Source organism: Dermacentor andersoni, chromosome 4 (assembly GCF_023375885.2).
Source record: "Dermacentor andersoni chromosome 4, qqDerAnde1_hic_scaffold, whole genome shotgun sequence".
In the NCBI taxonomy this organism is placed as follows: Eukaryota; Metazoa; Arthropoda; class Arachnida; order Ixodida; family Ixodidae; genus Dermacentor; species Dermacentor andersoni.
The window spans coordinates 178,201,414-178,226,074 of record NC_092817.1 but is presented as its reverse complement, the minus strand read 5'-3'; the positions used below and the strand labels follow the sequence as shown (position 1 = coordinate 178,226,074).

At 46.9% G+C, this 24,661-nt stretch overlaps 2 protein-coding genes across 2 annotated transcripts in view; both read right to left on the bottom strand.

Annotated features, from left to right (window-relative positions):
- The window catches only part of LOC140212829 (uncharacterized), a 59,060-nt gene extending 46,077 nt beyond the window's left edge, over positions 1-12,983 (bottom strand). Inside the window, exons 1-4 of the mRNA XM_072287673.1 lie at positions 12,940-12,983; positions 12,273-12,454; positions 11,835-11,958; positions 9,214-9,382 (exon numbers count right to left, since the gene is read on the bottom strand). Coding sequence (XP_072143774.1) covers positions 9,214-9,382; positions 11,835-11,958; positions 12,273-12,454; positions 12,940-12,983 — 519 coding nt within the window. The remainder of the gene's footprint in view (positions 1-9,213; positions 9,383-11,834; positions 11,959-12,272; positions 12,455-12,939) is intronic.
- Positions 12,984-13,364: 381 nt separating this feature from the next.
- LOC126530658 (uncharacterized) overlaps positions 13,365-24,661 on the bottom strand; it is a 50,044-nt gene continuing 38,747 nt past the window's right edge. Inside the window, exons 4-7 of the mRNA XM_072287672.1 lie at positions 18,857-18,960; positions 16,079-16,281; positions 14,335-14,622; positions 13,365-13,500 (exon numbers count right to left, since the gene is read on the bottom strand). Of these exons, the coding sequence (XP_072143773.1) occupies positions 13,365-13,500; positions 14,335-14,622; positions 16,079-16,281; positions 18,857-18,960 (731 nt within the window). The remainder of the gene's footprint in view (positions 13,501-14,334; positions 14,623-16,078; positions 16,282-18,856; positions 18,961-24,661) is intronic.

Genomic DNA, 24,661 nt, shown 5'->3' with positions numbered 1-24,661 from the left:
TTTACTATGGGTGATTGTCAGAACGCTTTCTTGACGACCGTGCCACCGCGTGGCGCTAACGAATTGGGACCTCTCGCATCCCTTTGTCCGCCGGTAAAGGGCCAAGAGATCAGTGACGTCTCCCGTCGGGAACATGTTCCTTCAATGGTTTCGACAAGCTTTAGACGTAAATATTCTTTTGAATAGGTTTTCTAAACATAACAAAAAGCCACTTCAAATCTGTCTGATCAGAGGTGTCTGTGTAGCTCGGAAATACATCATACATCTGTTTAAGACAGTTCATCATTCAAAATAACGTAGTTATATTTCGTGTGCTTCTTTGGCTTTTAAGAATGGCATGGCTTTTGTAAGAGTGAGCAATTGGATTACAAAGCTCAAGGGTAGGCCCTACCAATCAGGGAAGTTAATAAAGTAGAGAATAATGATATATCAGTGACAATGAGGAAACATGATTACCCTAAAGTTACATGTGACATTCAAGGCATTTGGAATCTTAACTTGTGTTAACAACGCATGTTACACCCTATACAATACGTGATACAGAACAGTGCAATGAAGAAAAAGAAAATCAGCAAAAGAAGAAGCACCAGCAAGCACTATCACGAAGCAATCATAAAACGCGTTTTATAGCAATGTGTGACAGGGGACCTTGTTAAAGTTTTAGAGGATGGCTAAATGAATGACACCAAATTTATCAATTAAGAAGGACTATATTATTCACCTGTCGTGATTAATTTCAAAATGAGACTGAAGAATAATGGGTGTAATTTTATTAAAGTAGTGACCGTGTATAGACAATGGCAGATTAAGAAGACTGGTGGCATAGGTCCAATGGATACTAAAACTAATTCTAAAACTAATTTATGTTTCGCCGATGTATTGAAGTATTCATGTCGCACATTCCAGAAGACAGACGGCGTTAGCGCTCGAAGACATGCGGTCACCGATATTTGATTGTATACATGCTTGCTTACCTACCTACCTACATACCAACCTACCTACCTACCTACCTAACTACCTACCTACCTACCTACCTACCTACATACCTGCTTACCTACCTGCCCTCCTACCTACCTTCATACACAAGTACTACATAAATACGCACATGGGTACATACATGAATAAACTTGTCGGGAGATTTTACTCCAGCACTTAGGATGACTATCGGCGACCTTCGTGTTCGTCAGTCTTCTCATCATCTTTTACTATGGCAGTGCCACGTAGCATGACCCCGGTGGCGAACTCGCTGTCCCGGAGCTTCATACGTTTGAGTGATATCGCTTCAGTCGAGTGACGTGAACGATATCACAGGAAGATCGTGCTGTGGAGGTATCGAGAGTTATAACTCGTAGGTCACGTCTGTCACTTGACGCAAGATAGTGTATGGGCCTGGATAGGCTGAAACCAGCTACTCTTGAAGCCCAACTCGCTGTGCTAGTTTGTGAAGAAGCATGATGTCACCAGGGTAAAAGTGGGCTTCCGGTGACGAGCGTCATATATCCGTCCTTGCTAGTCTTGGTAAGCGGTCAGACGCAGGTGTGCAAGCGCACGTGCCTCGGTAGTTCTAGATATGGCATCTCGGGCATATTCTGATATTGTATGGAGGACATCTGGAAGGATTGTGTGAAATGGTAGTATAGGGTATCGTCAATACTAGAGGAAAAATGAAGAGGAACCAGCAGAATCATGGCGAGACGTATTTTAGGCGTATGTGACGAACGGACCCGTCACGGTGGTCGGTAGAGACGTGCATGGTGAGCATTTCTGTGGTAGTTATATTGAGCCGGTCTGTGAGGCCGTGAGAGTGAGACACAGTTGTAAACTTGTGCTATGTGGCACAGGTGTGCAAGATGTCCTGGACAACCTATGAGAGAAAGTAGCGGCCCCGATTGGTAAGGAGTTGTTGAGGAGCGCCGTGGTAAAGAATCACAGCGTCGAGAAGGAAGTCAGTGACGTCGGTTGCACAACTGGTAAGAGGAGCCAGCGTGATCGTGTACCGGTTGGTGTAGTTTGTAGCAACAGCTATCCACTTGTTCCCACTAAGCGACAAAGAAAAAGGGCCAAGGTGATCAAGACCAACCCGAAAGAATGGCGCATATGGTATTTCAATGGGCTGAAGACGGCGAGCTGGCAGTGCTGCTTTTTCTGCAGTTCTGACAAGATTTACAGGAGGCGAGATAACGGCAAACGGAACTGTAAATACCAGGCCAAAAGAAACGACGCCAACCATGGTCATATGTCTTTGAGACTTCCAGATGACCAGCGGTTGGGGCATCACGCAACTGTGCCAGTACAGTCTCACGCGCACGCTTGGAAACGACCATTAGCAGTACAGGGCCATCAGGGTGCATGTTATAACGGTACAATAGGCCATCTTACAGCACAAACATACGCGAAGAGGGGGATCTTGTCTGATCCGTCAGGCTGAGAATGATGTCTCTCAAGTAAGGGCCTCGTCATTGCTCATAGGCCATGTCACTAAAAGCGGAAAGTGCGAGGGCGCAGGTTGACCCGCCAGTCTCAGGTTGGTCTGGTGGCTCTACTGAATGACGTGACAACCAATTAGCGTCCTCATGGAGTCGGCCTGTCTTATACACCACTGTGTAAGAGTACTCTTGAACCTATACAGCCCACCGACCGAGACGTCCAGCTGGATCTTTAAACGACGGAAGCCAGCATAGTGTATCGTGATCGGTGATAACGGTGTGAAAGGCCGTTGATAGAGGCAAGGGTGAAAGTTACATACAGCCCAAACGAGGGCGAGACATTAACATTCGGTGATCGAGTAATTGCGTTCTGCTGGTGACATAAGATGGTTAGCATACACAATGACACCCTCGCAACCGCGCTGTCATTGTGCATTAACAGCGCCGATACCATGGCTGCTAGCGTCGGTGCGAACCCCCATTGGGGCGGACACGTCGCACTGACTGAGAAATGGCGGCGACGGGAGTCGCGCCGTCAGCTCAACGAGTGCACTAGCTTGGTCGGGATCCCAGAGATTAGTCGCGTCTTTCATAGGAAGTTCCGTTAGTGGGCGTTCGATGCCAGAAAAATTTTTCACGAATCTCCGGATGTAGGAGGAGAGCTCTACAAATCTTCGAACGTCGGTTGCGCAAGTGGGCACAGGAAAATCCTTAATCGCGTGGACTTTCACCGAATCAGGACGAACACCAGATGAGTCGACGACGTGTCTGAGCGCAATAAGTTGGCGGCAACCGATGTGACATTTCGTCGAATTGAGCTGATATCTCGCCTTGCGGAACACTGAATGAACTGTCAAGAGACGCCCCAGGTGTGTCTCAAAAGTTGGCAAAAAGACTAAGACATCATCAAGCTAGCACAAGCAGATTGACCGCGTTAGGCCGTGAACGAGGGCGTCCATCCTTCGTCCGAATGTGGTGGGAGCATTGCCTAGCCTCAATGGCATCACCTTAAACTAATAAGAGTACATCAGTGGCCATTTCACGATCCATGTCATCAACTGCAATATGCCAATACCTGGAACGAAGGTCTACCGAAGAAAACTATTTGGAACCACTGGGACAGTCAAGGGCGTCATCTGTCCGAGGTACGAGGCACACGTCTTTTTTGTTACTTGGCTAAGATTCTGGTAGTCGATAAAAAGCGCCAACTGTTGTCCTTGTTTCTAATGAGCGGGAGAGGAGATGCTTTATGGGCTTGAAGAAGGTTCAATGTTATCACGGGCAAGCATTTCATTAACTTCTTTTTGTATAATTTGGTGCTCAGCTTAGGAGACACGATCGGGACGTCGGTGTATCCGATGCTTGACAACTGTTGTTTGGCCCAGTGGTCCTTGATGGATATAAAAAATGTCTTGGTACGACATGAGCAGGCCCTCAAGCTACATATACGTGTTCGACCGGGAGGTCAATGGCGATTATCTCTGTTATGTTATAGATCATAGCGAGGTTCGAAGCAATAGCAGCAGGAGGCGGTGCAGCAGGCTAACACGGAAACATCATAGTCGGAGGCTGGAGCTAGGGTTGCAAGATATTCTGGGGAATCACTTGAGGACATAATCCAAAATTCACAATGGGCAAACATGCAGCATTGCCACCTATACTGATGACAGAATGCGGGAAGATGACATTCTGTGAACAGAGGACGGTATCATTGGGCGACACAATGTAATCGCCGTAGTCCGCAGTGGGATCCGGAGAGACATCATTGTACGTCACGGCTAACGAATGTAATCGAAGGAACAGAGCCAACTCGGAGCAGGCTAAGAAGGCTCAATGGCATGAGTAAGGCAAGCTGGATAAGCCCTGCAGAGCAGTCAATAAGAGTCGAATGTGCCAAGAGAAAGTCAAGTCCTAAGATGATTGCATGTGGGCTCTGGTCCAAGACGTAAAACAAAACTGAATTGTGGCATTCGGCAACAGCTACACGGGTGGTACACAACCAAGCAACAGCAAGAGTCGCACGTGGGCTAAAGCGATCAGAGCAGGGGTACCACTTTCTTCAGACGAATACGGAGGTTTGACTACATAGCCGATATGCAGGCGCCGGTGTCAATGAGTGCGATAACAGGTATACCGTCCACGTCTACGTTGATTAAGTTGTGATGTCGAGGAAGTGTGAGATGAGGAATTACGAGTCGGATAGTTGTGGCAGGCTCACCTCCTGGAGCTGCGCCTGTGAGTTTTCCGATGAGCGGCGGCAATATGAGGAAGAAGGAGAGTGACGACGCAATGGTGAGCGGGACAGGTATCTGGATGGCGAAGGCGAGCGGTTTGATAGTGCTCGCTCTGATAGCACAGCGATGTCGTCGTCATTGCGTAACGGCACTCGGGAACTACCACCTGTACATCGGATGTTTCAATAGCTCGGCCAAAGCCGCGAGTTCCAAGCACTGCGACAATGTCGGGAAATGTGTCCGACGCGTCCACAACAGAAGCAGATGTGCCTTTCATCTAAGTGCACCATTCTGCGAAATTCAGATAACGAGGATGAACGGTTGGCATTCTTTATAACTCGAGTGCGGCGGTTGGGCGACAGTCAGGTCCGTTGAATGGTAAAAGCGTCTGTAATCCTGCGTTTGCTAGTTCTTGAGGTACAACTGTTTGGATAATGGAAGAAGTTGCACGGAACTCGTCGGGGTTACGCACATGAAGGGGAACTTTGGAGGCAGCTTCAAGCTCGTGGCGGATGATGCCCACAATATTCCCGGATGCAGCAGGAACGGGTGGAGCAGGTGGGAGAAGGAGGTCATCGCAGGTAGACGTCGCAGTCGTGTTGGGAAGACGTGTGAAGTTCGGAGTAACGCGGCGAATTTTTGCTTCTTCAAATCATCAGCATTCATTGATAACGTCTTGCACTGTAGATGAGTTGTTAAAAACCAGAAGTCTAAATGCGTCATGTGGGATACCTTTGAGGATATGCGCAACCTTTTCCATTTCCGACATCGTGTCATGGGCTTTGCGACAAAGCACGAGCACGTCCAGGATGTACGTCACATGGGACTCTGTGCAAGTTTGAGCTCGGCATGCAAGTTATTTCTGCGCGGCACGACGGCGTCCAAAGGGCTTGCCGAACAAATCAATGAGCATTACTTACATACCTCCCAGCTGATAACTTCCTGTTCATGGTTTAGAAACCACACTTGCGCCATGTTCGCCAGGTAAAATATAATGTTCGCTAGCATCAGAGTCGGGTCCCAGTTGCTGCTAGTGCTCACCCGTTCGTACAGTTGAAGCCAATCTTAGACGTCGGTAGTCAGAGCTGGAAATGTTATCTGGGTCACGTGGTTGTGCTAAGACGACGGCGCGGTTGGCGGAGGATGGTTGAGGCACGGTTGGTGACCTACTCGAAGCATTCTCGTCCCCGCCTTGCACTATCATTGTAGATGCTGCCAAGGAGCGTGTGCTGCGTAAATACGTCTTGAAACATGAGAAACGCACACCTCCACTAAAATGGTTCGGAGTGAAAAGACGCTTGACAATATATTTACAAGATATATACAACCGGCAGAAGACAGGCATACACGATGGAGCTTTTGAGCACGAATATCGGCGATAGCCGTCTTAATCAGTCCTGTCATCATCGTTTCCTATTGCAGTGCCTCGTAGCAATAAAACAAGAAATCCGAAATATGTTTACCTAAGTGTCAATGCCACTTGTGCGGGAAGAAGAACAGTCATTTTGGTTTTGCAGGCACTTGTGCCCCATAATTTCACTCGTAGTCATCGTCAATAAAACACTTAGAGTGAACTTCGGTAATTGGATGCGTTCAAGATTCTTTAGTGCTCTCTAAATAAATCAGACATAGGGATCAAATATTTACGGAAATAACTGAGGGCTTTAGATTTAGGGCATAAGAAAGTGCAAGTGCATAGGAGTTATAATAGAGATGAAATTTTAATAACTATTAGCCATCAATCGGCGTAAGTTAGCTATCAATCACATTTGTAATAGCCATAAAGAAAATCAAATGCTGTGCAAGTGCAAGTGTACTTCACTTTCGTCAAACCAATGAGGACATTAAAAAGTGTTTTTGAATTAATGAAATATATACTTAGTGGCTCGAAATATATTAAGTTGCATAGGGCACCAGCGGCGCCAGCACGAAAATCATTTGGGCGGCCCATCTCGTCGAAAAGAAGCAGTGCCCAGAGGACACGGCCCGTCAATGAGGCAAGATTTTACAGCATAGGAACGATCAGCAGCTTCACTGTACTTTGGTAAATGATTGTGTAAAGCGCCACATATCTCTTTCTTTTTCTGTAGTGATCGAGATAGTCTTGTGGGAGTTAGGTAGTCTTCTCTGGTCTGCTTTCTTGTCGCATAAAGACACGAAGTTCGAGTGCATCTAGAGGCGTGAAATATATGCTTCCCGCTGCACAGCTTTTAATCCTAGATTACATAGACGCAGAGAAATAATGCAGGCGAAAACAGGAAATGCTGTTGAATGTCTTGGGCGGAGGTGTTTCCAAGGTATTTATTTGTCTGTTTCAACCACCAAATAAAGAATCGGCGTCAGAATAATGTTGAAAGCTGCTGATATTCAGGCACTAAACACAACGCCATGGAACGACGGTCACGTTATACACAGCACCCAGTTTTTTAGCGACTTAGCATATGCGAAACCTACTGCTTATGGCTTTGAAGAACGCTGTAGTGAAAGACGGCAGAGCAATTTAAATATATGTTATGAAAATGGCGGGCTGCGTGGGAGGGCGGCACGTTCATACATATAAACGAAATGCATTACACATGCTTTGGCGACTATCTCACTGAAAGGCAATGAAGTGATATGGTGCATGACATATAGAACGTCTTAAAATCCACATAGCGTCATGCCAACGTATACTGGCTCTGAAATAGTAAGGAGAGTACGCGTAATGTTTCATACGACCGTAGCTATAAGAAGTGCGAAATTACAATGTTGCACATGTCCATGCTGGGATTGTGTGACAGTAACAAATATACAGAGTTACAAAGAAAATAATAATTATTCCTAATTTAGCTTCATGTCACAGACAGATGTTAAAATTGCTTTATGGACAGCACAAGTGAAATAACAAAAGACTGCTCACTAAATTCTTAGGCACAATTTTATGAAGTATTTCTAAATAGCAACTGATATTGCCGCTCGGAAAAGCAAAACGCTTCGCTCAAAATTGTTGGCCCTGACCTGTCTTGGACCAAACAAAAACTAAATATTTGCAGCCTCACCAGCCTTTGATATGTATAATTCATTTCTGCATTCACACATTAACGAAGACTTCAGCTAATTCAGTAGCAGTAGGCAAAGGCACAACATAGTAGGTCGAGGTGACTGCAGGAATTCAAAGTAAGTACATATTACATCTAAAGAGACACGGAACTAGACGGTATTTCGTATTATGGAGGAACCGGGCTTCACGAATAATACAGGAAAGAACATTTTGAAGATACAACCCACAATTTGGAATCTGAGAAGCGGGTAAATAAATGCCATCGAACTGATTTTATTTTTCAGGGCGTTTTGCATTACACCAAATACCTGCCTGGCGGTGGAAGCGGCAAGACATGGAGAACCCCAACACGTCATCCACGTGACAGCGTCTCCACGAAGACAGTATCCACGTGATACTGTCTTCAAAAATGGCTAATGAATCCGAACGCTTCCCAACGACTCCGTTTCAAAACACTATCACGAGGCAAGAGTGGGAGAACGCTCCTCTTACCACCGCGCAGCTTCGCACATCACCACCAGTACCAGTGGTACCATCAGTCCGCAGGTACCGAAGCAGGGTTGTACTTTTGGTTTTTATTTTCAGGTTAGGCTGCACTCTCTCCGGGTTCAGCCCACCAAAACGGTTAACACAGTCACAAGAGATCGAAGTTTGGTAAAAATGCTGAACAAATTAAAAGGTAAAGAATCCTCGTGTAGGAGACTGACACTTTCCGTTGACTTGAGCCCAATGTATTTTCGTAGCTCTACCCGCCGTGTTTGTTCAGTGGCTATGGTCTTGGGCTGCCAAGCCAGAGTTCGCGGAATCCAATTCCAGCCCCGGCGGCAACATTTCAATGCGGGCGAAATGCCAAAACATCCGTGTATTCAGATTTAGGTGCACGTTAAAGAACGCTAGGCTTGCCTCTCAACCAGAGTTGTCTTAGCACGTAAAATGCCATATTTCTCGTAGCTCTAATCCGATTGCCGTCTAAACACTAAGGTGAAATTGCTATCGCTGAACCGTTCTGTATAAAATAATAATTCCGGAGAGCAGGTGGGGGTTAGTTTTCCTTTCTTCTATGCTTGCTTTATATAAAATACTTGATACTCTATGTCACACTACTTTTCTTTCTTGCTAATGCGTGCAAATACCCACAACCACTCAGGTACACCAAATCAACGTTGTTCTGCTACTGTACCCACTTCACAAATTAGTTGAGCATAGAGAGTGCCTGCATACATACATGTGCTTAAGTTCCTAATAGGCTTATCTCGGAACAGTTATCAAACATACCTCAGAACAAAAAAGTTATGTGGATGCTTGAAAAACAGCGTGTAAAATATAAGCGCAGCGCATTAAGCACTCGTCCCATTTGAGGATCTTTTTTCCGAAGTAAAGACATAATTATGTACTAACTACCTCACTTTACAGAAGTACTAGAAAGTATTCTTCAATGTCATGATTACTGAGGCGCATCTGGATAATTATTTAATTTCCTTAATAAGAAGCGCACTTCATAAAAATTGGTTACCTTGTACTTGTCGACTGTGTCCAGGATTTCCGTAGGGGTCAGCTTGGCTGAGACGTGAGCGCAACAAGCTCCCTCCAGAATAGCCATCATTGTGTACGCCATGCCTGATATGTGTGTAATCGGCAGCAAACCCAACAAGATGTCTCCTTCACCCCACGGCATGCTTAACCTGCGTAAACAATGAGCACTGAGCACTTCTCTCCCAATGATAACCATTTCTGCCCGACAAGAACTTTGTAGGAAATACTTGGGGTAAATAACAGCCTCTAATACTTTGTGTTGAAATATTTTGTGTGAAAAGCGCAAACGTTCACCAGCGACACTCCAGCACGGTGTCGTTGGTGGAACACTTATTTCAGCGGTACTTGATGCTTATGTCAGAGAGGCAAGTGTTTGAACGCCCTTTTGCACGAGCACCATAAAACTGTGCGAAATGCAAAGCAGGGTTTTTCTTATAGCTTAATTGCAATAATTGTGTCTATTGTCCATCGTGTCAGCTTATTTTTCACGATGTATATGTACAACTTATTTAACGAAAGAAAGCGTGCTCTTTTGTAACGCTTCGATATTCAACTTTTCGGACGGGGTAATATTAGACAATAACACACATATTATATACGTATATATGTTACTCTGGCGGAAACATTAGACGTAGATTCAGGAAGAAGAGAAGGACGACTGGTGGACTGACTGCTGGACTGTGCGATCACGCCATCGTCCGTCGTATGTAAATGAACCCTTTAATAGTAAAAATTTTAGTGGAGGTGTTGCCAACCTCCGAAAACAGAAGTTGACCCATACCTGCCAGTTTTTCGACAATGTTGTCGTCTTGCTGGACCTCCGCTGAGTCTGCCTGGGTTAGGGATCTCCTACGACTCCGAAAAACAGTGGCACGTTCCAACCACGAATTCGGTAAAGCGAATGATATTTGAGTCCCTTCGCAGGAAAACCGGTGAAGTACGTCGTGGAAAGGCTGATTCATTGCAAATGAGTGAGTGACTACAAGCACTGGAATAGCGCTCCTGATCTTAAGAATATCGATATCTTTCCAGCACATACAGCGCTCCCGTGGTTTGGCAATCACTAGGAAACACAACATGAGGCCACTTTGCTTCCAAATTGAAGGAGCGCTTCGGCGATTAAGCGGCGAAAAAGAAACGGGCAGAAGAGACGCTACTACTGTGATAAAAAAGCTTTGCAAGACGGTGGACTCTGCAACATCGGAAGACCATTGAGCCCGGCACGCTGTGAATTCGCTAGTATAGCTACCTATTCGCAAAAGAGAACATACCCTCTGTCGCCAACGCATTCCGGCACTTTCAAACTTTATCACGACGCACATCACGCCGACGTTCGGCAGGCTAGCCAACGACACGACCGTTTCAAGCGCTGACAGCAACCAGTACTCCATGTTTCATGTTGCCACGTTCCAGTCAGAGGTCAACGCGACGCAGCCGTGATCCTACGCCTAGACCTAAATGCAACGCTAGACAAGGGACGGCCGACCTTGAGTTGCTTCTCGACGGCAACGGAGTCACTGTCTTAGTGGACACATGAGCTGACTACTGCGTCATGAGGCACCCATCGCCACCAAGTTGAAGAAAGTTAACACTGCATTGGAAAGCCCTCAAGTTCGGCTGGTGGAGGACACCTATTAACACGTACTGGATTTTTATGGGAACAATTACTGTTATGACCGGACTTACCCCTGACCTCCGCCAGACGTCACGTAGTAGTGATGGCGAACACAGAATGACCGACAAACATACAAAGAACTTTAATGAGGTCCAGAGAAGTGCCACACTTAGAGCAGCACCGCGGGCCACTCCCACGCGGGGACGGGGAGGCCTAGCCTCACCGCCGCAACGTGGGCTCTCTGGACAGCCCGGAGTTGTGCGAGAAGCACAGAACTCTCGATGGCAAAGCTCCACTCCTTCTCGGTGACTTGACTGGGTCTTTATAACAAGGGGCACCGCTAGAGCATATGCCTAAGCTGCTTAACGATCCACAGTCCAGGCAGGTAGCCCTAAAGGCGTCCGGAGCAATAATGCTGAGGAAAGCTAAGCTGGGATGTGACCTAGCCTGCAACCTTCTGAGTGTGATTTCCTGAGGCCTGAAGACTTTACCGTGCGGAGGCGGAAAAACCTACATGCCCGTTTGATAGTGCTTGGTGACTTCATTAACGGTAAATAAAATGTCTTTGAATTCCCCGTACCCATCCTAGAGACCGGCGTCCTCCCCGGCGCGGAGGCTTAGAGTGCGTGCCAGAGAGTGAGCAGTATCATTGAGGCTGGTGAGGGAATCTAGCTCAGAATCGAGACGCGCCGGAGACATAGCAATGATGTGCGGGGATATAATCTTATTGCCGAAAATTTTAGAGGCTTCAGCAAAAATGGAGCCAGAAGGAAAGGCCCAAGCCACCATCTAGAGTCTACACAGATTTGCGATCTACTATCGTTTAGGAGGGCGAGAGCTATGGCCGCCTGCTCGGCCCTCAAGGCAGTAGACTCTTTGAGCCTGATGGAGAGGCCATGCTGGGTGGCATCTATGAAGCAAGCTGAGCGAGATTCATGCGTAACGTGTCTTAGAAGTGTGACGGCCCTGAACCTGCGCCTGCCGACCTTGTGCTGCGGATGAACGCTGCCAGGAAAAGGAGAGCCCTGAAAGCTGGCACTGGGGGTGTCCGAGAGATGATGTCTCCACGAAAATCTTCCTTCCCGCCGGCGTAGACGACAGCCGAGCAACCTGGGCAGATTGCTGTGCATTGATGATCTCTTCCAGGGTGTTGTGAACCCCTAGCTGCATGCGGCGGTCACTACTGACTTGCATGGGAATGCCCGGCACCTTCTTTACGCTATTCCAAATCAGCGTGTCCAGCTTCTTCGTCTCGTGGCCTTGCCAGGAGTTTCAACCTCTCCCTCAGTGCCGGCAGCACACCAGAGGGTGATGTCGAGGCGTAGAGAGTGTGGTTGGTACCATGGACTCTGGAGAGTGATTTGGATAGCTTGCACATGGCAATGTTGAATAAAAGCGGCAAGATTACCGCACCCTGCGCGTACCTTTCGGGCCCAGCTCCAGGGGGTCGGACTTGAGATCGCCAATCTTGAGCGTGGCTTTCTTAGATCGTAGAAACGAACTGATGAACTTGTGGAACTTCTCGCCCAGCACGAGCTCCAAAATGTAGTCGAGGATGTGCGTGTGGGTAATGTTGTCGAATGCTTTGCTTTTTCCAAGTTGAGTCCTAGGATGGCCCTGACATCCGTCATGTTCTTGTTAATAAGTTGGTGCTTGAGAAGCTTTGTAGCGTTCTGTATAGACAGAGAGGGCCGGAAGCCGATCATGTACTGGAACAGAATGTTCCCCCAATGTGCCTTGAGATGCTGTGTGTATAACGTGCTCTGCCACCTTGCCTACACATGACGTGAGGGAGATGGGTCTGAGGTTAGCCATCCCCGGAAGCCAACCCAGCTTCGGGATGACGAAGGACGACGCCGTCTTGCACGACTCTGGGACGGAGCCCTGCTCTCAGATGCGGCTGATTTCTTCAGTGAGGGATTTGATGGAGCATTGTCCCAGGTTTCGAAGTGCCCCGTTGGAGATGCCATTGAGATGCCGTTGGAGAACTTCCCTGACCTCGTTGACGTTGAAAGGATCGCCGAGCTCCAGGCAGGGGGACCCTTATAGGACGGGTAATCCGCCAGGCTCGAGGTACAGATAAGTATGTACCTGTTTATCAGCGCGTCCAAGAAGGCGTCTTCTATCTCGGACATCCTGGCCTCGTGGAGTACTCTGCTAACGGCCTGAGTGGGATTAGATTTGCAGTTGGTCTCGTTCAGCAGGTGCACATTTACACTTCACTTGCTGCCGACTCGCTTTTCGCCATCGACCGATTTGCGCACCTCGTCTCATTGCTGCCTGGTGATGAATTGGCAGTGGTCTTCGATCGTTCTCTAGAGCTCAGCAATCTTCTTACGGAGGCTACATTTGAGTCACTGCCCCTTCCACCTGTTGAGAAGCACCTTCGTGGCCTCCAGAAAACGTGCGAGGCGGCTGTCCATTCTGTAGATCTCTAGGTCCGTCTGGACCTTCTCTGTCGCCGATTTGACACCTTTAAGCTATGTCACCCAGAGGTCCAGATTGATAGACGAGCCCTAGCTCTGCGCCCGCTCCTTTCGGATCTTGCGAAACTGATCCCAGTCCGCTATGGTGAATTTCCTAAGTGGTTCGCTCTTCACGTTGACGCTAGTCGCGACTATGTTGTGATCACTGCCTAAATCCTCGTTCAGGCTGTGCCAAGACACAGCCCCGGCGTTCTTGAGAAAGGTGATATTGGGCGCAGTGTCTCTCAAACATAAGTAGCCGATCCTGGTCGGGAGCGCTGAGTTCGTGACGAGCGTGATGTCGTGATTAGCCGCTGCTTGCCATAGGTCGTCTCCCTTGCGTGTCATTCGCGAGTACCCCACGCCCGTTGCGGGCCGTTGAAGACGCCAGCAACGATTAGCGGGGAACCCCCGCTCTACCAGCTGCCCTGCTAGAGAGCGGTGCAAACTTCTGTTTTATAACCTTAGGTGACTGTCGATGTGGTGTACAAAGATGCTATATTATAGCTTACTCGCGATGATTTCAACGAAGGGATGTTCAACTTTGCTGGAGTCTAAAAAAAGAACATGCGCAACGGATATGCATTCTCTGGAAACGAGCGTACAGATGCCCCTCTTCCCTTCACCCTAATTGACGTGCGAGGGCCAGCGAGTCCTTGAAACGCCCTCTCGAGGGAGTCCTGCTCTCACCCGGCTCCCGGGATCTGCTCCCGGCCAGTCGTTGAACGACCGGTCTAGACGGCGCGTCTATCGGCGGAAAATCCTTGTTGTAGTCGCGTCGCTCTTCTCTGTCTGATATGTAAGGCACTTGATAGCTCTGCTTACAGGACTTGTCGGCCGTGGGGTGAGACCTCACTTAGAGTGCGCACTTTAGTAAACAGACGTGTTGGTCGCTTAGGGAACTGACTCCGCAGCCCCTGCAGACCACGTTTTCGGTAGTCGGGCAGACGTCGGTTCGGTGACAAAGTCTGCTACAAGCGTAGGATACCTCCATTTCTCTTCGGCAGAGCGTCCATCTGACCATGCTGAGAGGCCACACATGACGTAGTTTGGCATCTTGAGACTGTCAAAGAGTATGACAACCATGGTGAAATCCTTGATTCTTCTAGCTTCGAGAGCTTTGGGGTTCTTTGGCAGTACGATGAGACTGTTAAGGCGCTCGTGATCCCGTTCCAGGTCGATGTTTCTGATAATTCCCTTGCACGTGTTGTCGGGCGCACCTAGGTGGGAGCTAATGCCGTAGTTTGCTGAGCCGAAGGAGATGGCTTCAACCCCCACATAGGTCTTTGCGTTGCATTCCGAAGGGGTGCTGATAACCAAAATGTCCTGCATGGCGTTAGGACCGTTGCTGTCTTCCGCGGCATTCGTGAAAGAAAGGTCCTCCGCCGTCGCAAGAGCGTGGGCGATCTTGACTGATATTTCTAACATTTAAGCCTCCCCGAGGCCGTACGATGACTCTAAAGTGCTCCCTCGTATGGCGAGGCATTCTCGAGACAGGAGCAAGACGTTTTCTCACGCTAGAGGGTGTCCGGGAGTCGCCATTGCTACTGTCACTTGGTTTGTCTCCGGGCTGCTCCCTCTCGACGGGCAGGCACTTCTGGGAATATTTACGCTTTGGTAAACGCCGACAACGAACTGGCGAAGGAAGCAGCGAAACGGCAAATGACGAAACTAGCGTGTTATTGGGCGAACTTGTACCCTCAAAACAGGCTACACTGAAAGAACAGCAATAGCGGTGAACGCTGTCGGCGATCATCGGAAATCTGCTCCGCCGTCAAGCACGTCTGCTTTCATAGATGAGTAATCGATGTTTCCAGAGAAAGCGGTGGCGCCCACGTGTCTTCCAGAAAGTACTACGCAATTCGCGTCCTGTATTCGTTTCAAATGTCGGGTGCTTTCGCAGTGAGAATAAAATAAAAACCGCAAGAGCTTTCGTGAAGGAAAGAAATTATTTTTGTTATTTTTTGATAGGGCTCTACATGTTCGTCGTGGAATGCTTATCAAGATCTGTCAAATATTTTAGGAGGAGGGCAATTATTTTTTCGTAGCATATGTTCACAGTAAAAATAATGTGCGCAGTTCTAGGGGGCAGTAAACAATGCAAAGCTGGTCGCCTTCTCGCAGCGCACGCGTGCATTTCTGATTGCATAGAACGCGCTCGCTGAAACGCCCGCGATCAAATTGGGCAGCTCAAGCGCAGGTAAAATAAATAGGTGTACATAAACCACCTTAATTGCATTTGCGAGTTCTATATTGATGCGATGTTAAGCGTTGAATATTCACTCATGATTGGGCGACTGATGCGACAGCTGAATGGAGAAGCAGACGCAGGCGCCGAAGGACTCGTTTCATGAATGGGATCGGTACGAGCGCTATTTCAGCGCTCCGCCTACCACATGTCCAAAGGTAAATCTACAATGTGCCTTAGTAATAATTGAATACCTAACCAGATTATTGAAGACATTGAACAGAAAGCGTTTAGAATTTGGGCGTAGAAATGTTCCACGCTGTGCTACATGTCCTCATTTTATATATCTGCTTTCGTTAAGGCCGATATAAAGTCACTGTGTCTCTTTACTGTTCTAGAATAATAAGTATAAGTTGCAAGGAAGTTGTACCGCGGCATGTCGCTTGATTGGATAGAAAATGCGAAGTGAGCAATATCGAAGGAGAGTCCGTAAAAATATACCTCGCATATAAACAGATGAGCCGGTTTGTCTTTGATGCGTTTTGTTTTAAGCTGTATATACAGCTCAGCATCTTACCTCATCGAATAGAAGGCAGCCACATAGTTGTAGTGCGTGATCTCAGCGCCCTTCGGTAGCCCTGTGGATCCGGACGTGTAGCACAGCGCTAGCAAGGTCTTCTTAGGGTCTGCAATGGGGCACTCGTGGAAGTCTTTCTCGTCAAGCTTCGAAAACTGGGAAGCCGACACGAAGCCAGATGAACGACCCATGCAGAAGAGGGCCTGCAAGAGGAGATGAGTCTGCTGCCAACGTCTCGCTTATGTAAGGTTACCATACGAGCTACACTTAGGGAAGATTTCAGGCCACCAATATCTCTTCGAGCTACCATTACAAGACAGCTTTGGGTGATCTTTTGGAAGGAGGCCTACTGGAAGGCCAGTTTATGCTAATTAACCAGACTGCTACGTGCATCCGTAACAGGGCCTCGCAAGAAACGGAACAGGAACTCACCCAAGTGACGGAAACTATATTTACCTTTCAGAACAACATGCAAAATATTCCAGCCAGTGACGGTAGTAAAATATTGTCGCGTTGTAGCGATGGTCAAGTGCACAGCAGCAAAACTGTGACTGACGAAGACAAAACAAAATTTTTATTAGGCTGACCTGTACGTTGAAAGACAAGTAACAGTCAAGCAGAAAGACAGCGACAAACACAGTCAGCAATCGTCGCAAGTCCCATCTGCGACACAAGCGGGTCGGCTTCTATACATTTCTCATCGAAGGTCCCAGCGTAATCACTAGTGCCCGCTTGCCTTTGAGAAAGTACTACAGAAATCATGTCGTGCATAAAATTTGATTACACCATGTTCGGCGAGAAGATAAACAGGAGATATAATAAATGATAACATTCCAGTAAGTTCAAATAATGCAGGCGCGTCATGCACTGAGCGAAAACGTCAAGTTGTTATGAGGAGAAATGCTCTCCCCGATAGAAGCATAAATAAGTACACGTGACAATATAATACAGGGGTAGTTCAGCCTGAAAAAAAATGCGCCACATGCAGCACTATAAGGGCAATCCCGCCTATATCACCTGTCACCGAGTGTATGTGAATATTGCAAATTCTGAACACAGATCGAATAGCTTTTATATTGGATTGGTATTTAGGTCCCTTGTAACCCACTGTGAAACTTCGGAAAGTTAAACCACGGAATATTTTTGCAATTCCTAACGGATATCGGAACCTTCTGCGGAATAAACGTTATTTATGCAATCCTATGCATATTATAAATAAGGAATATACTGTACTTTTATCGGGCGGTTATTGAAGGCGCGTTACCATTAGCAAGCTGTGAATCTTTCGAATAGGCTAGAAAATAGACAATCAGGCACAGTCATACTTATGGGTCTGCTATTGGGTACGTTTCATGGCAATTTCAAAGCACACAAAAATGCTGGAAACCTATGGATACTGCATTTATATTGGCCCGCTAAAACCATTTCCTGAACTACGCGAGGCAAAGATTATCAGCACTTTTCTGCCGACAACGCAGCGTAATCTTAAGAAGCAGACTCGATGTGAGTCGGCGACGAGGGAAAGCGTTCATCACTCAGTTAGCGTTCGGATATTTTTCCAAGTTATTTGCTATCGTAAAATGTGTGATCAGTTTCTGTAGCCGCGTGTCTGGGCAAACAGTCCTCGAGAGAACATACTTCCGCCTCGAGCATTCACGCTTCAATAATTTTACGCATGCTATCTGAAAATATCTAATAAGTATGCATAAAATTTATATTCGCCTCAAGCAAGACATCGAGGGGGTTAGTCACAAGGCATATTTGAAACTGTGCATTCCCGATGCTATAAATTTTGCCTTGCGCCGAATCATACCAGAGAACTTCGCTAACAGTCATGCCGGCGCTTCTACGGTGAGGCGCGCATAATCATTCGTAGCTGTTCGTACCATGGAGGCAAAATGGGAAAAATCTGTTCCATGAATACTACATCACCACTTGGTTGGCGCTAGATGGCATAATATCCTCTGCATGCGGGATCACCTGTGAATTCTGTTGTAATATGCTCAAAGCAAAAACATTTGTACGCGTCAAGATGAAATCACTCTCTGCTAGAGCGTCCAATATTCTGCATGACAAGTGAATGAACTCCACAAGACAGTCAAGGCACCAGTCACATGTACGTCAGCACAAGTGGTTTGTCTTCGTCATTCCGACTAAGATACGTTGCCGTGCGGGAAGGTCAAGATATCACAGCAATCCTACCGCATGGCCCTAAATATGCATGGTGTCTTATATGCAAAATTTGATATAAAAATGGTGCGTGTCAGACGAACGCGACTAATGGTATAGGGATCGCTATCTTCCGACATACGCGAAATACCATAATAAAGCGTTTCTTCAAGCATATTCTGGCGATTTAGAGCCGCATAAATAAATGATCTAGCTAACGGGTGTCGCGTCATGCTTCGAGCGTACTCTTCTTGCATGTATAAATGCTGACTGCGCAATTCGGGTAGCTGGTTACTAGATATCTATGAGAAATATAAATTATTGCTAAAGTATTCGGATATATCTTAGCACTTTGTTCATGAGTTCAGCAATGTCAAATTTCCTAAAGTAAGTACTGATGTTACTCTACCAAAAAAATTATCTAGACATATAAAATACAACGTGAAACACGTCTACCGCAGTGTGTAATATGGGTGAAACATAGAAGCCCTGTAGTTGCCTGTAGAGCTGACGATGCAAGGTGTGATTTCGGTTTGGAAAACACCAATGTATATGCACCTGTACTGAAAGAGAGCATGCTGAAAAGAATATGCGCTCGTTGCTGCTTACCTTCATATTCAAGTTTGCAACTGCAGCGTTGACCTTTGTTGTATACTGCTCGTCGGTGATGACATGCGTGCAATCGCCGTCTTCTGCCTGGTAGCGGAGTTCTCCTACGAAATATGCAATCACGTCGCTAAGCTCCTCCTCAGTACTACATGCGTAACATGTTTAGTTAGCCAGGCCCTAGAAGTAATTGTTTAGCGGTTAGTGCATTCTGCGGCGTATGACGCTAGGATCCGGATATAAGCAACGTTGCTTCGAGCAACTAAGTTTCGCCGCTACGCCTATTGGCCAGTGCAAGCATGGGGCCCACGCGGTGGTCGCGACAACTAACCGCCCTGCGGTCCAGTCGTGTTGTTCCGTCGGTTGCTGCTGTAGTGGCGTGGCAGCTTGGTAATGCACACACGTTCACTGGTCTAGGTCGATTTATTACTACACTGAAAAGATATACTCCCTTAGTAATTAGAGTTTGCGGTTCTCACTATAAGTGATAGCTACGGAAACGCAATACAAATCCTAAGAGCGATGTGTACGCTTCGGTTTCAACGATTATGCTACACTGCGAAGCTAGTCCCACAAGTGTGATTGTGCCTGCTGGATAAAGCCATTCATAATCAATTATGCGCGAGGAGGATAAAAGCAGAAATAGCCAACGATGGACGAAGCTAAAAAAAACTACCGGATAGTACAAAAAAGCTTTATAAGTTGTTCTTTCCTGTGCCATCTGAAAATGGAGAGCTACTTTGCGTCTTATATGTGTTGTCCCTTTCCTTGAAGAAATTCACAGTCATATTGCGCGATTACTGACCCCATATTTGTGTTAGCCCAACCTCAAATTTCGATCAGCCCACCTCCCAATTTCAAGTTGGCCCACCCAGAAATTCCAAGTTGGCCTTTACGCTGGCGCATTTCCAAGTTTGCCCACCCCCAAATTGCCTGTTGGCCCAACCGCGCATTTCAATTTAGCTCTCTTAGAAATTTCAAGTTGGCCCCCTCCCGAATTTGAAGTTGGCCCAGCCCCAAATTTCTTTTGGCCCACCCATACTATATGCTTCCCCATGCATATTCTATGCAGGTTTATAATCACTACGTTTATTCTCTGTGGCCTGTTCTATTTATCTTTTTCTTGAAATTATTCCTGATCGCTTATAAAGCTACCAATCAGCAACAATTTTTATATTACTACAACGACTAAACGTCTTCGTAAATTACACATTTTCGTGCAGGTACAAGGCATACAGCTTTCGCGTGACGGAATTGTAGTACCCGTCAAAGAATACCTGCCCAATAAAGGAGGCGGTTAGCTGACGGCTTGTAGCTGCTTTTTCAACCTGGAGTAAATAGAGCACGTCGACATACTGCCTGCTTGACACAAGCCAGGTTTCACACTTCCGCAGACCAGCGCGAGCTACGAATACTCACATCTCCAAACGAACTTCTGCAGGGCAGAACAAATGCACATCAACAAAACAAGTGCACGGGACGCAGCCGCAGCGAGAAGCCCGCAACCAAAAGCGCTGCCGGTAACGCGATGCGATCGCAACGCAAGTTATGACGACCTCCACGCGGCCCATGTTTTAAGCGAAGCTGTGAAACTGAGTTGGTTCTAGTAACGTTGGCACAAGTGCCTGGTGGAGTAGCTGGATCATGATACAACCGGAAGTGTAGGCTCCACATGCTTTCGTTTCGTTTGTGTAATATTGCTGCACGTTGGACAAGCAAAGGGAGATTGTTGATCGAGGAGAGCAAAATATCGCTCTACTTGAAAGCTCCTTTGTCTGAAAGTGCCAAATAGATCATTTCACCATCTCGGCACTCGCCATCGGAGATGCACGATAACGGTGTATGCATGAAAGCAGCGTCAAAATTATTTATATGGCGAATAACAGAATTAAATCGATACTTTCTCTTTCAGTGCCACTGAAGCATGCCGATGCATGAGCGCTTCGAATGAAGTCAGTTATTTTATGTGAGGCATAAAAAAAATTATGCTGCCCTTGAAATTATTCTGCATTTATTAAACTGGGTAGAGGGCAGCATGCGTTAAAAGGCACGGCTAGCCATTCTCAACGGCGAATGCATGAAAAAATAGAGCGACGGGACCGATTATCACAACATTTAATGTGGAATTAGTCCAACATTTTGCAAGAGAAAAGCCCAAATAATTCGGCAAACTAAGCTGCCTGATACACTATCACGATTTCTTTATGAGAAGCTAGTTCTAAAGATTGGCAAAGCATAGTTAGATTATTTGCATACGTAAAGTTGTTAACACATGCACTTTCCATGTTATTTATTTGTGTCCACGGACACAAATAAATAAACAAAAGTCGCTGACGTTTGCGATACTCTTAATCCTAAATTTTAGTGCACCTCTATACGTGTTTTCATTTCCCGAAATATTGACTGGCACGGACAATTTGTCTCGTGCCGCACGTTGCAAAGGAAGCGAAGTGTGGCGCGACTGCCTCGCTAATTGGAAGAGTCACGACAGGCAAGGCGTGGGTGACGCGTGGGTGCGATTCACGACAACCGTTATCAGCAGACCTCCCAGAAGAACCACTCTACTCTGGCGCCATCTCGTAGTCATCGTCTCAGCGCCAAGTTTTAACGCGAGAGTTAAAGAGTCCGTGTCGCAGAAAATCCAGCAGACCGCGTCGGCGTCCACCGCTCGGCGTCAGACGTCGCACCGACAAAATATGATTTTCAGACCGCGCATACTGAGGCCGTTCATGTGACGCAAGGAATTGACTGAACTAATAGTATTAGTCAAGATAAAATGCGTGGAAAAATTGTAAATTACGACTTGCACGCAACCTACAGACACGATAGCTTTCGCATTCTAATATGCACATAACAGAAAACAATTTTGTTACGCCAAAACTCAAACAAACCCCTTTTCCAGCGTTTTTACAATGAAAAGACCGGAGACGGCGTCAGCCATTTGAGCACGCCGGCGCGCAAATGTCTCAGCCCACTATGCAGTCCACAGAGCAGCGCGCGCTTTTCGTTGAAAGATTTCGATCGCAGCCCCTGCAAGAGGCCGCGTTTCGACCGGAAAACCTACAACCCCTTGATAATTTGAAAGTAGCGACACTCTCCTCCTTGCAGCGCTTTACTCCTCGATTCTCCTCGCCCACCGGCTGCGCACGGCACGCTTTTTCTCCAGGGCTCCCGCGGACGAACCGCAGCATTCCAGGGAGGCGTGTTATATTGGGCCAGTTGCGCACCCCAGTGGTGTTGAAAATTTTGAGAAATGCTGAAACTGCATCGATAACGCTACAGGCAACACTTATGAGGAGGTTCACTTTTTCTTAATGCCGTATGAACTGGACATACTGATGTAAAAGCAGCTTTGGTGCGAGTTCTATACTCCAGACAGTTTTTCTGCCATATGATGAGATGCTTTACTTCGTCTGAGCTAGAATCGCTTGTAGCATATCCCTTTGTGTGGGGCTTATAAGCTAAAGCGTTAGATCCCTGTTTCAAGGTCGCGTTGTGATGGATGGATGGATGGATACAACTTTCTTGTACGTCCGGCAAGGTTCAACGCTACCCGGGCTCAGGTCTCCCACGGAGGAACGTCAAGGCGCTGCCTCAACGCCGCCTCACGGGCTTGCTGGACTGCCCACATCTGGATTCCGAGGTCTGAGCTGCGCAGAGCGGCGGCCCACCTCGACGACAGGGTCTCCGGAGTAACTAATATCCCTCCTATAACTACAATGCACTCCCACAGCATGTGTTTGAGTGTTGCTGGTCCTTCCTGGCACAATTTGCACGTGTCGTCCTGATGCTTATCTGGGAAGATACGTTTGAGACGGAATGGATTAGGGGACGTGTTTGTCTGGAGTTGTCGCCAGGCGACGGCCTGCCTCCTGTTCAATTTGGGACTCGGCGGTGGGTATATCCTTTTGGCGTTCAAATATGCACTGGTGCCTGTCCGTTCTGCTCGAGAAGCGTTCGCTATCGTGCGAGAGGCGTTGCCCTGTTCGGTGCGGCGGGTCATGTCTCGCGCCGTCCGGTGCGCCGTCTCGTTTAGGTTCGGGAACGCGTCGCCTTCCGTGGTGACGTGCGCGGGGAACCATATGATCCTCGAGCTCGCAGTTTTGGATCTGCCCGCTTTGGCCAGAATGGACAGGGCTTCCTTGGAAATTCGACCTTTGGCATAATTCTTTACTACCGTTTGCGAGTCACTTAGTATGACTTCGCATTCCTGTTCTGTGAGGGCCAGCGCAATCGCTACTTCCTCCGGTATTTCCGAGTGTTTGGTGCATACACTGCATGTGGTTCTGATTTTTGACTCTGCGTCTCTGACTACGGCGGTGTATCTTTGGCCGTTCGCATATTCGGCTGCGTCGACAAAGCGCGCGTTTGTCTCCCTGGCGTTGTGAGCCACAGAAAATATCACGTGAACGAAGGAATGCCGGAAGCAAATGAAAGCATGTGCAGCCGTGTATAAGAGATGATTACTTAATAGCAAAGTTAAGTAATGGTTTATTAGTGATTGAATTAAAATGAATTAAGGTGTATTGAGTAGGATTAAGGTGTATTAAAGAGAATTAGGGTGGATTAAAGTTGATGAAAGTGGATTAGAGTTAATGAAGGTGGATTAAGGTGCATTAGAGAAAATTATGGTGGATTAGGTTTGATTAACGTGAATGAAGAAGGAGTATGGTGGATTAAGGAGGATTAAGGTTGATGAAGGAGGGTTAGGGTGGATGAAGGTTGATTAGAATGAATTAAGGAGGATTATGGTGGACGAGGTTGGATTAAAGTGAATGAAGGAGGAATAAAGAGGATTAGGGTGCATTAAGGAGGATTAGGGTGGATTAAGGAGAATTAAGGTACATTAAGGAGGATCAGGGTGGATTAAGGTACATTCGGAAAGATGAGGCCCGATTAAGATGGACGGATGATTAGTGTGGAATACGGTTTATTACAGTGGGCCTTACAACTTTATTCCTCTTTCATCCACCTTAATCCACTCTAATCCTCCTTAACCCTTGTTCATGTACCTTAATACACCTTAATCATGCTTAATACACCCCTATCCACTTTAGTACACCCTAACTCACCTCCATCAACCCTAATCCACCTTAATCTATCCGAATCCATCATAATCTGTCTTATTCCTACTTGATCAACCCTAATTCACCCTAAACGACATTAATCCTCCTTCATCCACCTTAATCTTCCCTAATGCTTGTTTATGCACCCTAATCCATCTTAATCCACTCTTATCGTTCTTAATACGTCATCAACACTGGTTCACCTTACTCCACCATAATTCGCCTAATACACTCTAAGCCACCTTAATCTTCCTAAGACACTCTAATCGACCCTAATTAAATCACTAATGAATCAATAATTACCTGGGCTAATCATTATCTTATACTGGGGTGGACATGCTTTGGGTCACCTCTGGCCTTCCTTGGGTCACGTGAAATTTTCTGTTCACAACGCGACCTTGAAACAAAGATCTAAAAGCTTTCGCCTTAAAATTTTAAAGAAATGCAATGTGGGCTAGCTAGTGCTCATCACCTGCAAACCACGGATATACTTGCCACTAATTCTTTCAGGGCTTGCATTCATTGTATCTGAGTGTCGCGCAGTACGACGTAAGCTAGAATAGCTCCTCTACAAGCCGCTATTTCAATTTTCACTAAATGTGCAAAGGCGAATCTATAGTGCTGCGTTTCCGAGTGAATAACAACTGTTGGCGACGCGCGAGGGGATGGAGCCACTGCAAAATATTGCTACGGGATAGTATTTCCAATGACGAAGAGCCGAGCAGTAAGAAGACGACGACGA